At 40.9% G+C, this 16,549-nt stretch overlaps 1 protein-coding gene across 2 annotated transcripts in view; it reads left to right on the top strand.

The window, feature by feature from the left end:
* LOC106604576 (gamma-aminobutyric acid receptor subunit alpha-2) overlaps window positions 1-16,549 on the top strand; it is a 60,056-nt gene that overhangs the window by 16,836 nt on the left and 26,671 nt on the right. For both annotated transcript variants that reach the window (XM_014199347.3, XM_014199351.3), the window contains 3 exons: window positions 633-853; window positions 3,625-3,707; window positions 5,645-5,788. In XM_014199347.3, coding sequence (XP_014054822.1) covers window positions 633-853; window positions 3,625-3,707; window positions 5,645-5,788 — 448 coding nt within the window. The remainder of the gene's footprint in view (window positions 1-632; window positions 854-3,624; window positions 3,708-5,644; window positions 5,789-16,549) is intronic.

The following is a 16,549-nucleotide window of genomic DNA, read 5'->3' as shown; positions in this document are numbered from 1 at the left end:
GTAGACAGTACACTAAGACCAGGGACCTCACCTTGTAGAGGCTGCTCCACTCTGGAATAAAACACCATGAAAAAAACCAAACATCCAGTGTGGATAAATGGCAGGTCCAAGTGCACGCAGGAGGCGCAGTGAGTCAGTAATGGATGTTATGGGATGCACAGCCTGGAGTGGAAGGGAGAGAGATGGTGCCATCCACATTGGTTTACCACAGGATATCTTCAAAGCCTCTCGCTAGGCGCTGCTTTAGTTTGTTGTTTATCTGCTTCATAGAATTTTTAGGGATAGTACGGCGTCATTAGTAGGAATAGTACGGCGTCATTAGTAGGGATAGTACGGCGTCATTAGTAGGGATAGTACGGCGTCATTAGTAGGGATAGTACGGCGTCATTAGTAGGGATAGTACGGCGTCATTAGTAGGGATAGTACGGCGTCATTAGTAGGGATAGTACGGCGTCATTAGAAGTGCCACTTTATTTAAAAATTAAGGAGCAGGTATTCCATATTCACAGTGCAGAAATATTACGTTTGCTATGTTTATTTGGAGATTAATTTATGGTGGCATTGTCTGTACCTGTGACATTCATCTGTGTGATTGTTGTCGATTGTAGCCATAATGTTATTTCTTCCCACAGGAATACACAATAGACGTGTTCTTCCGGCAAAGCTGGAAAGATGAGAGGTTAAAATTCGACGGGCCCATGAACATACTGCGGCTGAACAACTTGATGGCCAGTAAAATATGGACGCCAGACACGTTCTTCCACAACGGGAAGAAGTCAGTGGCTCACAACATGACCATGCCCAATAAACTACTGAGGATTCAAGACGATGGCACCCTGCTTTACACCATGAGGCAAATACATGGGGTCACTGGGTTGCCAGGGCAAATACATTTTAATGAAATGTTATTAACGTAGCAGGTTTAGCTTGTGTTCTTTCCAGTAAAAGCCTTGTCTTGTGGGAGTCGGAATGGCTCATGTCTCCTGTTTCTGTAGCGTGAGGCAGCTTGATGTACAAGTACACCCCCAGGACAGGATGCTAGTCTATCTCAGGGCCTTACAATTAATGTGGAACAGGAAAATACAGGAATACCAGTCTCCCCAATGTCACCTCAACCCAAACACATTTCATTACATCTCAGTTTTATAGCTAATTTATTTTATTTTTACCTTAATTTAACTAGGCAAGTCAGTTAAGTCATTCTTATTTCCAATGACGGCCTAGTGGGTTAACTAGTTGGTGAACTGCCTTGTTTATGGGCAGAACGACAGATTTTTACCTTGTCAGCTCGGGGCTTTGATCTTGCAACCTTTCGGTTACTAGTCCAACACTCTAACCACTAGGCTACCTGCCGCCCCACATTCTACATATTTTTCACGAGGCTGAGAGAAAATGTTGCTGTTTTAAAGCTAATTTCCTGAAATTCTACACATATTGCCATGGGGCAGGGAGAAAAATGTTCAGTTTTATAGCTCATCTATAGGTACACATTTTGCAATGAGGCTGAGAGAGGGTTGAATCTGTGCTAGTGGTTTTATTGCAGGATTTTACTCACTCAGTGCCAAAAGGGCCATTATTTTGACAAGCGAGTGCTTTCAGAATACAGAAGAAAAATATTGCCCAATAGAGGCCATTTGAATTGAATCACTTAGGAAAAGGCATTGTCAGGTCCTTTTAGGTGGTTAGAGCGTTGGACTAGTAACTGAAAGGTTGCAAGATCGAATCCCCGGCCTGACAAGGTAAAAACAAAATCTGTCGTTCTGCCCCTGAACAAGGCAGTTAACCCACTGTTCCTAGGCCGTCATTGAAAATTAAGAATTTGTTCTTAACTGACTTGCCTAGTTAAATAAAGGTAAACATAATAATAATAATAATAATAATAAAAAAATTGGCAGGAATGGAAATAGACACAGAGCATCTTCACTGCACATAGTGCAATATATTTCAGAAATTGCCCACTATAATCTGGGGATGCTCAGTGTGTGCCCTACAAGCATTTTTATCCATTTGGTTTCCATCAACTCTGGTCCTGCTTAATTATTGATTTAACGTTAGTTACATTTAGGTTGAAAGAGGCACTCATGTTTGTTTGGTACAAATGCATTGCTTGTTCATTCTAACACTACCAAACACACTAAACATATACAGTTGAAGTGGGAAGTTTACATACACTTTTATTTACAGACAGATTATTTCACTTATAATTCACTGTATCACAATTCCAGTGGGTCAGAAGTTTACATACACTAAGTTGACTGTGGATGTATTTCAAGGCCTACCTTCAAACTCAGTGCCTCTGCTTGACATCATGGGAAAATCAAAATAAATCAGCCAAGACCTCATAAAAAAAATTGTACACCTCCACAAGTCTGATTCATCCTTGGGAGCAATTTCCAAATGCCTGAAGGTACCACGTTGATCTGTACAAACAATTGTACACAAGTATAAACACCATGGGACCACCCAGCCGTCACACCGCTCGGGATGGAGACGCGTTCTGTCTCCTAGAGATGAATGTACTTTGGTGCGAAAAGTGCAAATCAATCCCAGAACAACAGCAAAGGACCTTGTGAAGATGCTGGAGGAAACAGGTACACAAGTATCTATATCCACTGTAAAACGAGTCCTATGTTGACATAACCTGAAATGCCGCAAAGCATGGAAGAAGCCACTGCTCCAAAACCGCCATAAAAAAGCCAGACTACGGTTTGCAACTGCACATGGGGACAAAGAGTGTACTTTTTGGAGAAATGTCCTCTCGTCTGATGAAACAAAAATAGAACTGTTTGGCCATAATGACCATCGTTATGTTTGGAGGAAAAAGGGGGAGGCTTTGCAAACCGAAGAACACCATCCCAACCGTGAAGCACGGGGGTGGCAGCATCATGTTGTGGGGGTGCTTTGCTGCAGGAGGGACTGGTACACTTCACAAAATAGATGGCATCATGAGGGAGGAAAATTACATGGATATATTGAAGCAACATCTCAAGACAACAGTCAGGAAGTTAAAGCTTGGTCACATATGGGTCTTCCAAATGGACAATGACCCCAAGCATACTTCCAAAGTTGTGGCAAAATGGCTTAAGGACAACAAAGTCAAGGTATTGGAGTGGCCATCACAAAGCCCTGACCTCAATCCTATAGAAAATTTGTGGGCAGAATTGGAAAAGGGTGTGCGCGCAAGGAGGCCTACAAACCTGACTCAGTTACACCAGTTCTGTCAGGAGGAATGGGTCAAAATTCACCCAACTTATTGTGGGAAGCTTGTGGAAGACTACCCGAAACGCTTGACCCACGTTAAACAATTTAAAGGCCATGCTACCAAATACTAATTGAGTGTGTGTAAACTTCTGACCCACTGGGAATGTGATGTAAGAAATAAAAGCTGAAATAAATAATTCTCTCTACTATTTTTCTGACATTTCACATTCTTAAAATAAAGTGGTGATCCTAACTGACCTAATTAGGTCCTAACTGACCTAATTATTACTTGGATTAAATGTCAGGAATTGTGAAAAACTGAGTTGAAATGTATTTGGCTAAGGTGTATGTAAACTTCCGACTTCAACTGTATGTGTGTTTTGGGACACTACAGTGACGCATTGGGCTTTGTGTTGTATCTAGGTTGACGGTTCACGCAGAGTGTCCGATGCATCTGGAGGACTTCCCCATGGACTTCCACTCATGTCCCCTGAAGTTTGGCAGCTGTGAGTAATGCACGCCAAATACATAGACGCACGGGGTCGCTGGGTTGCCAGGGCATTACTCTCGTGAAAAGAACATGCAATTTGAAACACGTGCAGGAATCAAAATGTGTCTAGTTTAAGTCGTACAATAGGTCATGTGTCGTATGTGTGTAGGTCACATTGATTTAGTTGGGGGGCCACCAGTTTTGAGTGAATCACCACTGTGACCTTTGTGTTACAGTGTCGTTCAGCGCTGCTCCTCGCTCTGCTCCATGTCAACAACACTGTCACATTGTCTTTTCCAAGAGGCAGAATTTGATCTTCTTGCTTCATTTGATTTGAGCCTAAACCCGCATACAGTCCCACTCTCGAGTCCCACACCATAACTAAACAAACCAAACAGGGGATACACGACCAAACAGGACACAGGATAAGTATAGACTCTGTTTCTGCTGCTACAAACACTGAGCTTTAAATTTCAACTCTGCCAGTTACAGCAATAACCATTCCATAACCACCAAGGGTGTAGAATTGCCCCCTCCACCCCCCACACACTTTTCACTTAAAACACACGCTGTCAGCAGCAGCACATATTTAGAAAGGCTTTGGTCGAGAGAAATGGCCCCCATGTGATCTACCAGCTCTGAGCTTCTGGGAAAAAGATAAGAAGGTAGTGTTGATGGGTTTGGCTGCTGAGTTGAGCTCTCTGTTTTCATCCTAGTGTCGATGCAGCGCTCTCCTATCCTTTGGCTGCTACTACCCTTGGATGTTAGTTAGTGGCACACTGTGGGACAACAAAATATTTTTATTCAATTTCTGTTGGCATATTGCTCCATACCACAAAACCTAATTATAAAGACTTTGTTGAAGGAGCTCTAGAAGTTATGCTAATAGGTCGCCAGGTCGCAATTGTAAATGAGAACTTGTTCTCAACTTGCCTACCTGGTTAAATAAAGGTGAAATAAATAAATAAATAATAGAAAAAGTAGAATCTGAAAATATTGTCATACACAATGTGGATATGTTCGTTCAGTTGCATGATGCATTATTGTTCAGATGATAAACAAAACAAACTAATGGGGCCAAATGCTTCATCCCCTAAAATCAAATAAAACGCTACCTGAGTCAGTATGTCATTGCATGTTGTGAAATACACTGCAAGCCGTCCCCTGGCTATAGAACCTTCAGCCTATTAAAAGAAACTCAACCATTGCCAATGTCAATTAATAATACAAGCCTTACTTTAAATGTTTCTAGGAGTTAATACTGTATGTTAAGTGTTTTCATGTCGCAGCAAGACGGGCAGCGGGAGAAAATCATTCTCTAATGGCGTTGATGACTCACTGTGTCAATGTTTACTCTTTGAAATGTCTTAGCCTCTTCATATTTGTCTCTCTGCATAAAACCCCCATTGCTAGGAAGATATTTCTCTCTGTATAAAAAAAACCCACAGTTAGGAAGATATCTGTCTCTCTGTATAAAACACCCATGGTACGAAGATGTGATGGCTTTGTTTTATGTATGTGTGTGTGTGTGTATGTATGTATGTATGTATGTATGTATGTATGTATGTATGTATGTATGTGTGTGTGTGTGTGTGTGTGTGTGTGTGTGTGTATAATATAATATGGTGTGATTTGGATCTTATATAATTTATACGGTGTTGATTTCTCAAGGCAGTAGTCATTTTCTTTCAGTTGCCTAACAAAATGTAATGATCTTGCTTACAATGGGCAACATAGTCATGGAGTTGATTTTTTTTGGCGGGGAAATTATACAACCCTTACAGTTACATGACATTAGACACTATTCTCTTGAATCATCAGAAATTAGAATGAATCACTGCCCAAGAGAGAATGAATCACTGCCCAAGAGAATGAATCACTGCCCTATTTTCATATTCCTATTTTTCACATACCACACTGATGGTGTTAACCTCACTCCCTTTGTGATCTCAGATGCCTATACAATGTCAGAGGTGACTTACGTCTGGACCAGTAAGGCTGCCGACTCTGTGGTGGTGGAAGGAGAGAGCTCCCGTTTGAACCAGTACGACCTGCTCGGCCAAACAGTGGGCCAAGAAACCATCAAGTCCAGCACAGGTAAGCTCAGGATATTACTTCGCTTGGTTATTCATCCAATTAGACAACTAGATCATGAGCACAAGCTCTCTCTGCAAGCCTGGATCCCACCGCTGCCGCCAAATGAAGAAAGTGAGAAACAAAAATCCATAATTTATCCAAGATCACTTTGTAGATGGCCAAAGTTTAGCGGAGCAGATGTGGATGTTTTTACTACAGATCATTTAAGATTCCTGATGCCCACATCAGTGAGAGGCACTGCTTGCTACTACTGGCTGCATCGGTTTGTTCAGTGGTTCTCAACACGTTTTGGCTACTGAATCCACCAATCACATTTCACTCTTTTATCTTTCACTCTGCTTGTGCGGCCAAGGGCTAAGTCTGTGTTCTTATGAAATCTTCCCATGGTCCCACTGTGGATAGGCCAAGTCTCCTCCTCAAGAGTACTAACAACTCAGGTTGCAAAACACTGTTAGTTGACTCAGCCTGTGGATAACAGAGGCTGAAAGAATGTTTAGTCCATGTCTTCTCAGCAGGAGATACTACATGTCTGAGTTTATTCATAGGAGCTGCTACTAGAATTTCTCCAAAATACATTTTAGTCTGACTAGGGAACCAACAGCACAAAACAACAACCGATGATTCTGCTTTGACTGTTGGAAAACAAGACTTTCCACTTTGGACCCATTGGACTACAAAAGCTTCGGAGACACAGGCGCGCCGCCTCCTACGGGAGGCAAGAACTCCTGTTCTCCTCAGTCGGTTAGAGAGGAGAGGAGAGGAGAGGGGAGGGGAGGGAGCGAGTGAGCACTTTGTGCCTAATTGCAACATTAATGGGAAACAAAAGCACAGCTGTAGGAGCTGCCATTCACTCAGACACACAGGGGAGCTCCGTTCTGAAAGGCAAGCCGCCTCCTTATTCCTGAGCTGGGCTGCTGCTGGTGGTCTTATTTTGGAGCCGTTGTAAGACACAAAAGGAGCCTTGTCTCACAAAAGTGCACCAGAGCGTTAAATTAGGAACTGTGGTGTTCTGGGCCTTGGAAACACAGGAAGGAAGAAGCCTGCGTATAGGAACAGATGGGGAAAGCATTCAACAAAGGAGATGGAGGGGAGTCATTAGCGAAAAGAAAGGGAACCGACAGTGACACACACACTCCATCGAGATGACAGACAGGCTTGTTTTAGCTGGAGTATGGCTAACGGGTTGTTTGTCATCATTGAACATTATGACATTTTAAAATGCAATTACACATCTAATTTAAGAGGAGTTACAACTTATTTATAGTACTGAGGGGAAAGCAGAAGGTTCGTGGAATTACAGTATATTCCTTTTTTAATACATTACATAATTGAGCTTCACCATCGGAACAAAAGCAAACTGTACGAGCTCCTGTGAAGATACAGAACAGCAGTTCATTATAGGTCAGAAAAGCCACAGGACACAGCTGTGTTGCATGGCATGGATCAGCCAGGCGGATCAATACGGTGGCTCATGTAGTGGTCTTCAATGATTAGTATCTGCCCCCTCTGCATGTATCCACATGCGTCTCTGGGGAGCACTCTCATCAGACAAGTCACGACATGTTTGAAATGCTCTTGATGATCTCTTCTCCTCCTTTCCCCACTTCCTTCCTTCCTTCTTCTCCTTCACTTAGACAAACACAGACTCCCACTCTCCATTATTACGCAGATGTCTACATTCCAACGATGTAGAGAATACTACTGTTGGCTGTTTTAACATCCAATTGCAATCCCGACTCTGGCTTTTCCTAAATGAAAAGCCAATCTCAACTAAATGCTCCAGTCATAATCCCAGCTAGCACATAACATTCTGAGAACCATATGTTTCTTAGAGCTTGGTGAGAGCGTGCTTGTCCTATGGTTATTTTGCATACAATCTTCCCACACTTTCTGGGAATGATGCAGGATAGTTGCTTTGGAACATTCTCAGCACATTTAAGAAACTTGACCAAAAAAATGTGTTGCATTACTTTAAAAAGATAAAGAGAGCTGCACACTCTTGGAGCTCAGATGCAGAAACATTGGTTATTAGGTTATTCAATTATTGCATCTGAGCTCCTAAAGTGTGCGGCTCTCCTTTAATTTTTCAAGTGTTCTACTCCGCTAGCCAGCACCTCACCTAAATAGGTGTTCCTTTCTTTCATCTACAGTTTCATTCCTTTAAACAGAACGTTTCCTAAAACTTCAAACATGATTACATTTAATTTCAATTTTGGTAATGTTCTAGGAACGTTTGACATTGGGAATGTTCTCAAATTGTTCAGAGAATGTTAAGAAACAATGTTCTTCTGTGGTTATTTCAGTACATCAGTTTCTTCATGGTTCTATTTAAAGTCATGTTCTTAAATTGTTCTGTGGGAATTTCAGTACTTAAGCATAACGCTTCCTAGAGGTTTCCACATGGTTCTATTTAAAGTCATGTTATCAAATTATTTAAGAACTTTAGCAATGTTCGTCTACGGGAATTTTAGTACTTCAGCATAATGTTTCCTAAAGGTTTCCTTGTGGTTCTATTTAAAGTCATGTTCTCAAATTGTTCCGAGAACATTAAGAATACTTGCCATGAAAATGACAAGAAAACTTTAATATTCAGTTGTAAGACTGTTTTTAAATACATAAATTCAGTTTTCAGAATGTTAAGACAACTTTCTATAAAAACCACAACACTTTAACATTCAGAGAATGTTTTAAGTGTTATTTAAAAACATATACATTCCATTCTCGGCATCAACAAAACTTTCTATCCTCAATCTTGTTAAATGTGTTCAGGTGTGTTGGCCGCGCCCACTAATGGGCCACACCTGATCTTAATGAGTGCTTGTTTCCTTTGAAATTACTCAAATGAACAGCTTTGTTATCATCAAAAAAACATGGCATGCTAGCGCCACTTTGGTGGGGCAGTGGACTAATTCCATGGATAGAGAACATAAGATTATTGTTTTGAATCTCACTGATGCCGTGTCACAATAAAAAATTATTAATGCCTATGGAAATTAATTTCCATGTGTCCTATCTGTGCTTTGATTTTTTTTAAAGTCAACCCCAAATAAGCTACTCTAGCAGTGTTATGAAGTCTTATTGAAACATTCAGTGAAAGTTAATTAAGGAAGTTATTCAAATTCTCAGAACATTTAAAACAAATGTTGTTTAACTGATCAGAAAACGTATGGCTTCGTTCCCAGAACCAATGGCAAACCAAAAATGTACCTTCTGACAGCTTCCAAGGAACCAAATGTTCTAGCTGAGATGCTACTAGTCTGAAAGTGAGTAAAATATTTAATTCCTGGGCCACTAGGAACATTTCCCAAGTGAAATACGGAGGAACCCCCTTCGCTGAAAATCCATTTGTTGTACTTTCCCACTACAGATTTGCTGACTGTCTGACTTTAAATGAATCATTCATCAGCACTGTGTCAGTGTGTCATCAACCGTGGGGGTAAACTAGGTCATTTAGCATGGGTGACTGTACTTGAGTGCGAGGGACATCTTGGGTGACTGAGGCTTGAGTGCAAGGGACATCTTGCAATAGGACCACGAGCATAACAGCAAAATACTTTTAGCAAATCACTTCATTTTGTTATATTTTTACATTGACTCACATAGAGAGAACAGAGGGGTGTTCTCCAACGCAAATGTGTGGACAGAAAATGACAAAATAGCATTAGAAGTAAGGTTGGAATAATACTGTGAAATTGTGAAAATTATGATAATGTCCCTTTAGTGTAAGAGCTGTTTGAAACCACAGTCTGAAATGTCAGCCTCTTTAGGTTAATAGACCAATAAGAGAGTTCCAAACCTCTGCCAATTACAGCAGGTTTTCAGTTTTTCCCTCCCCACTCATAACACTCTCAGACGGTCCTAGGGAAATGCTTTGCTAAGCTGTTTTTGTTTATTTAGGACCATATTGATTGAAAAAAATCACAGTAAGGTACTTATTTGTTACCCAGCAATGATTTGAGATATATATATAAGGCTGAATTGGACCTTTAATGAAAATATTGTGGGTTTGTTTTCTAACCAATCAAGTGTATTCAAGCCTTTTTGACATTTCATCTTTATCTATTTGTCTTTATCCCCCTCACCTGGGTCAATGGCAGCAGTCCTACATAGGCACTCTAGCCCATGCTTCCCTCTGTCCTTTATCAGAGGTCACAGGTTGGCATTTATTGGGGTGACTCATGTACTGTAGGCAGCTTGGCATATTAGTCACTAGCTGGCACAGCCACAAAGTCATACATTTGATTTTAAACCTAACCACACTTCTAACATTAATCCTAACCAAAACCTTAAATTAAAGACCAAAAAGCATATTTTTGTTTTATAATTTTTTTTATGATATATAGCCAATTTTGACTTTGCAGCTGGCCCATTTAGGGGAAATCATACAGCTCTACCTCCAGGACAAGATTCATCCCATTAAACGTCAACTTGCTCAGAGGACAAAAGTTTGGCCTAGATTCCATCAGATGCATTGGACATTAGCATCTCAAGTGTGGGTGTGCTGGCGTCATCAGTGCCGACAGGAGGCTGAAGCTATCTAGAACCAGGCTCTCCATCTTCATTTGCACCCACAGAGGAGTATGTCAAGCTGCCCTGTCTCCTGCCTCCTTCTGGAATGAGCGTGCATTGCTCATTTGCTAGAAAGGCATCCTTCCCCTGGTCTACTCCATTCCCAATCAAATGTGGCTGATTTAACAAGCTATAGGGGAGGGCATCTCCCATCTTCCACAATAGAACAGTGAAGAGTCCCTCACCACCACCATCTCTATTTACAGTGAGGGAGATATAAGTCAGTGATTTTTGCAATTCGTTACAGTAATTGGCAGCAGAGAACTGGAAGGAAAGGCAGCCAAATGGGGGTGTTGGTTTTAGTAGTATATGGGGCTTTGGTGACGAAATGGATGGCACTGTGATAGACTGCATCCAATTTGCTGAGTAGAGTGTTGGAGGCTAATTTGTAAATGACATCGCCGAAGTCAAGGATCGGTAGGATAGTCAGTTTTACGAGGGTAAGTTTGGCAGCATGAGTGAAGGAGGCTTTGTTGCGAAATAGGAAGCCGATTCTAGATGTAACTTTGGATTGGAGATTCTTAATGTGAGTCTAGAAGGAGAGTTTACAGTCTAACCAGACACCTAGGTATTTGTAGTTGTCCACATATTCTGTCCACATATTCACATAAGTCAGAACCGTCCAGAGTAGTGATGCTAGTCGGGCGGGCGGGTGCGGGCAGCGATTGGTTGAAGAGTATGTATTTCGTTTTTACTAGCATTTAAGAGCAGTTGGAGGCCTCGTAAGGAGTGTTGTATGGTGTTGAATCTCGTTTGGAGGTTTGTTAACCTGTATGGGAACGTGGGACGCTTGCGTCCCACCCTAGTCAACAGCCAGTGGAATCGCGTCGCGCGAAATACAAAACCTCATAAATGCTATAACTTCAATTTCTCAAACATATGACTATTTTACACCATTTTATAGATACACCTCTCCTGAATCGAACCACGTTGTCCGATTTCAAAAAGGCTTTACAGCAAAAGCAAAACATTAGATTATGTTAGGAGAGTACCCTAACAAAATAAAATCACACTGCCATTTTCAAAGCAACTAGCATGCATCACAAATACCCAAAACACAGCTAAATGCAGCACTAACCTTTGACAATCTTCATCAGATGACACTCCTAGGACATCATGTTACACAATACATGCATTTTTTTTGTTCGATAAAGTTCATATTTATATATAAAAACAGCATTTTACATCGGCGCGTGACGTTCAGAAAATATTTTCCCTCAAATGCTTCCGGTGGATCAGCGCTACAATTTACAAAATTACTATTCGAAAACATTGTTAAAATGTAATATTGTCATTCAAAGAATTATAGATTAACATCTCGTGAATGCAACCGCATTGCCAGATTTAAAAATAACTTTACTGGGAAATCACACTTTGCAATAAACGACGTGGTATGCTCAGAAAAATAGGCTAGGCGATACATGTTAGCGCCATCTTGGAACCATCTAAAATCAAATATACTATTGTAAATATTCCCTTACCTTTGATTATCTTCATCAGAAGGCACTTGCAGGAATCCCAGGTCCACAACAAATGTAGTTTTGTTTGAAAAACTTAATAATTTATGTCCCAATAGTTCCTTCTTGTTAGCGCGTTCCGAAGGCTACTCATAATGTACTGAAGCGCACGGGACTTGTCGTCACGAATGTGCAAAAAAAATATATATTTCCGTTCGTTCAAACATGTCAAACGTTGTATAACATAAATCTTTAGGGCCTTTTTCAACCAGAGCTTCAATAATATTCAAGGCGGACGATTGCATTTTCTTACTAAACGTTTCAGAACAAAAGGTTTCCCATGGGCACCCGTGTCATAGTAGTAATAGCCCTCCCCCTGTGACCAACTTCCCAAGCCTCTCTTTGGGTCAGTTTCTACCATAGAAGACTCAAACCACTTTGTAAAGACTGTTGACATCTAGTGGAAGCCTTAGGAAGTGCTAAATGATTAATAAGTCCCTGTGTGTTTCAATGGCAAAGGTTTGAAGTGATTCCACACATCAGATTTCCATTTCCTGTTAGGATTTGTCTCAGGGTTTTGACTGCCATATGAGTTCTGTTATACTCAGACACCATTCAAACAGTTTTAGAAACGTTAGTGTTTTCTATCCAAATCTACTAATTACATGCATATTCTAGTTACTGGGCAGGAGTAGTAACCAGATTAAATCGGGTACGTTTTTTTTATCCGGCCGTGCAAATACTGCCCCCTATCTCCAACAGGTTAACACAGTGTCCAAAGAATGGCCAGAAGTATACAGAATGGTGTCATCTGCGTAGAGGTGGATCAAAGAATCACACGCAGCAAGAGCGACATCAGTGATATACAGAGAAAAGAGTCGGCCTGAGAATTGAACCCTGTGGCACCGCCATAGAAACTGCCAGAGGTCCGGACAACAGGCCCTCCGATTTGACACACTAAACTCGATCTGAGAAGTAGTTAGTGAACCAGGCGAGGCAGTCATTAGAGAAACCAAGGCTGTTGCGTCTGCCGATAAGAATACGGTGATTGACAGAGTCAAAAGCCTTGGCCAGGTCGATGAAGACGGCTGCACAGTACTGTTTTTTATCGATGGCAGTTATGATATCGTTTAGGACCTTGAGCGTGGCTGAGGTGCACTGTTGGTTATCTTCAGCCAGGGGTGAAGGGTAAGATCCATGTTTCTGGCCCTCCCAACCCTGGCTGAGGCAGGAGGGTTCAAATCAAATTCTATTTGTCACATTCGCCGAATACCACAGTTGTAGACCTTACTGTGAAATGCTTACAAGCCCTTAACCAACAATGCAGTTAAGAAAAATATTTACTAAGTAAACTAAAGTAAAAAATAAGAGCAACAATAAAATAACAGTAGCGAGGCTATATACAGGGGGTACCGGTACCGAATCAATGTGCGGGGGTACAGGTTAGTCGAGGTACTTTAGGTAATATGTACACTACCGTTCAAAAGTTTGGGGTCACTTCGAAATGTCCTTGTTTTTTAAAGAAAAGAAAAGATTTTGTCCATTTAAAATAACATAAGATGTATCAGATATACAGTGTAGACATTGTTAATGTTGTAAATGACTATTGTAGCTGGAAATGTCAGATTTTTATGGAATATCTGTGTAAGTGCACAGAGGCCCATTATCAGCAACCATTACTCCTGTGTTCCAATGGCACGTTGTGTTTGCTAATCCAAGTTTATCATTTTAAAAGGCTAATTGATCATTAGAAAACCCTTTTGCAATTATGTTAGCACAACTGAAAACTGTTGTTCTGAATAAAGAAGCAATAAAACTGGCCTTCTTTAGACTAGTTGAGTATCTGGAGCATCAGCATTTGTGGGTTCGATTACAGGCTCAAAATGGCCAGAAACAAAGCCCTTTCTTCTGAAACTCCTCAGTCTATTCTTGTTCTGAGAAATAAAGGCTATTCCATGTGAGAAATTGCCAAGAAATGGAAGATCTCGTACAACGCTGTGTACTACTCCCTTCACAGAACAGCGCAAACTATCTCTAACCAGAATATAAAGAGGAGTGGGAGGCCCCGGTGCACAACTGAGCAAGAGGACTAGTACATTAGTGTCTAGTTTGAGAAACAGACGCCTCACAAGTCCTCAACTGGCATCTTCATTAAATAGTACCTGCAAAACACCAGTCTCAACATCAACAGTGAAGAGGCAACTCTGGGATGCTGGCTTTCTAGGCAGAGTTATGAAGAAAAAGCCATATCTCTGTCCAGTCTGTTCTTTTGTCCATATTACTTTTCTTTTTATTGGCCAGTCTGAAATATGGCTTTTTCTTTGCAACTCTGCCTAGAAGGCCAGCATTCCGGAGTCGCCTCGTCACTGTTGACGTTGAGACTGGTGTTTTGCAGGTACTATTTAATGAAGCTGCCAGTTGAGGACTTGTGAGGCGTCTGTTTCTCAAACTAGACACTCTAATGTCCTTGTCCTCTTGCTCAGTTGTGCACCGGGGCCTCCTTTACACATCTAGATGGCCGGGCGGGGTGGGTGTGGAGCCAGACACAGCAGGGATTTAACCTCTATGGGCTAGGTGGGACGCTTGCATCCCACCTACTCAACAGCCAGTGTAATCCCGTGGCGCGTTATTCAAATTCCTCAAAAATGCAAAAACTTCAATTTTTCAAACATATGACTATTTTACACCATTTTAAAGATAAGACTCTCGTTAATCTAACCACACTGTCCGATTTCAAAAAGGCTTTACAACGAAAGCAAAACATTAGATTATGTCAGCAGAGTACCCAGCCAGAAATATTCAGACACCCATTTTTCAAGCTAGCATATAATGTCACATAAACCCAAACCACAGCTAAATGTAGCACTAACCTTTGATGATCTTCATCAGATGACAACCCTAGGACATTATGTTATACAATACATGCATGTTTTGTTCAATCAAGTTCATATTTATATAAAAAAACAGCTTTTTTACATTAGCATGTGACTAGCATGTGACTAGCATTCCCACCGAACACTGCCGGTGAATTTACTAAATTACTCACGATAAACGTTCACAAAAAGCATAACAATTATTTTAAGAATTATAGATACAGAACTCCTCTATGCACTCGATATGTCCGATTTTAAAATAGCTTTTCGGTGAAAGCACATTTTGCAATATTCTCAGTAGATAGCCCAGCATCACAGGGCTAGCTATTTAGACACCCAGCAAGTTTAGCACTCATCAAAGTCAGATTTACTAATAGAAAAATGTTATTACCTTTGCTGTCTTCATCAGAATGCACTCCCAGGACTTCTACTTCAATAACAAATGTTGGTTTGGTTCAAAATAATCCATAGTTATATCCAAACAGCGGCGTTTTGTTCGTGCGTTCAAGACACTATCCGAAAGGGTAAATAAGGGTGACGAGCATGGCGCAATTCGTGACAAAAGAATTCTAAATATTCCATTACCGTACTTCGAAGCATGTCAACTGCTGTTTAAAATCAATTTTTATGCAATTTTTCTCATAAAAAAGCGATAATATTCCGACCGGGAATCTGCGTTTAGGTAAACAGACGAAAGAAAATAAAGCATTCGGTCGACTCGGGCACGCGCCTAAGCCCATAGTACTCTGATCGGCCACTTGCCAAAAGCGATAATGTGTTTCAGCCAGAGCCTGCCTCGATATCGTTCAGCTTTTTCCTGGGCTCTGAGAGCCTATGGGAGCCGTAGGAAGTGTCATGTTATTGCAAAGATCCTCAGTCTTCAATAAAAAGAGCCAAGATGAAACACAATTTGTCTTACAGGCCACTTCCTGCATGGAATCTTCTCAGGTTTTGGCCTGCCATATGAGTTCTGTTATACTCAGACACCATTCAAACAGTTTTAGAAACTTTAGGGTGTTTTCTATCCAAAGCCAATAATTATATGCATATTCTAGTTACTGGGCAGGAGTAGTAACCAGATTAAATCGGGTACGTTTTTTATCCGGCCATGTCAATACTGCCCCCTAGCCCTAACAGGTTAAACTGTAGAACACTGTTCCTACATTTGAATATAAAAATGGATTTTATCAATCAAAACTATGCTACAGTTTATCTCTGGGACCCTCAGGATGACAAATCAGAGCAAGATTATTGAATGTAAGTATATTATTTACCTTCAGAGGTGAATGTATCAAACCAGTTGCCATGATAAAAGTTTTGTTGTTGTTGTGCACTCTCCACAAACAATAGCATGGTATTGTTTCACTATAATATCTACTGTAAATTGGACAGTGCAGTTAGATTAACAATAATTTAAGCTTTCTGCACATATAAGACATGTCTATGTCCTAGGAATCTTTTCATATTACTTACAATTTCATGTTAATCACATTAGTGCACGTTAGCTCAACTGTCCCAGTGGAGGGACACCGATCCCGTAGAGGTTTTTAATTTGGCATTGTTAAGCCACAGATAAAGAGCCAATAACAAGTATTTACCCCATTGCACAATTTCCACAAATTGTTGACATGGAGCCTGGATATTGAGACCCAGTTAATTGGGATTTGTTTTACCGATCTACACAAAATGCTCCACAATCTTTTGGTGTTTGAGCCACTTGATTGAGCCACTTGATTGCAATGGCGGTAGAGGACCTTATGTCTGTTATGTCGGTGTCTGTGGAGTGATTATCATCTTCATCCTGTAATTACAGTCTTCCCGCTCGCAGGGAAGCATGCGTAAGCTTCTCTGGAGTAAATCCC

This window comes from Salmo salar, chromosome 05, assembly GCF_965601325.2.
Source record: "Salmo salar chromosome 05, fSalSal1, whole genome shotgun sequence".
Classification (NCBI taxonomy): domain Eukaryota; kingdom Metazoa; phylum Chordata; class Actinopteri; order Salmoniformes; family Salmonidae; genus Salmo; species Salmo salar.
This window is presented reverse-complemented; position numbering and strand designations above follow the sequence as displayed.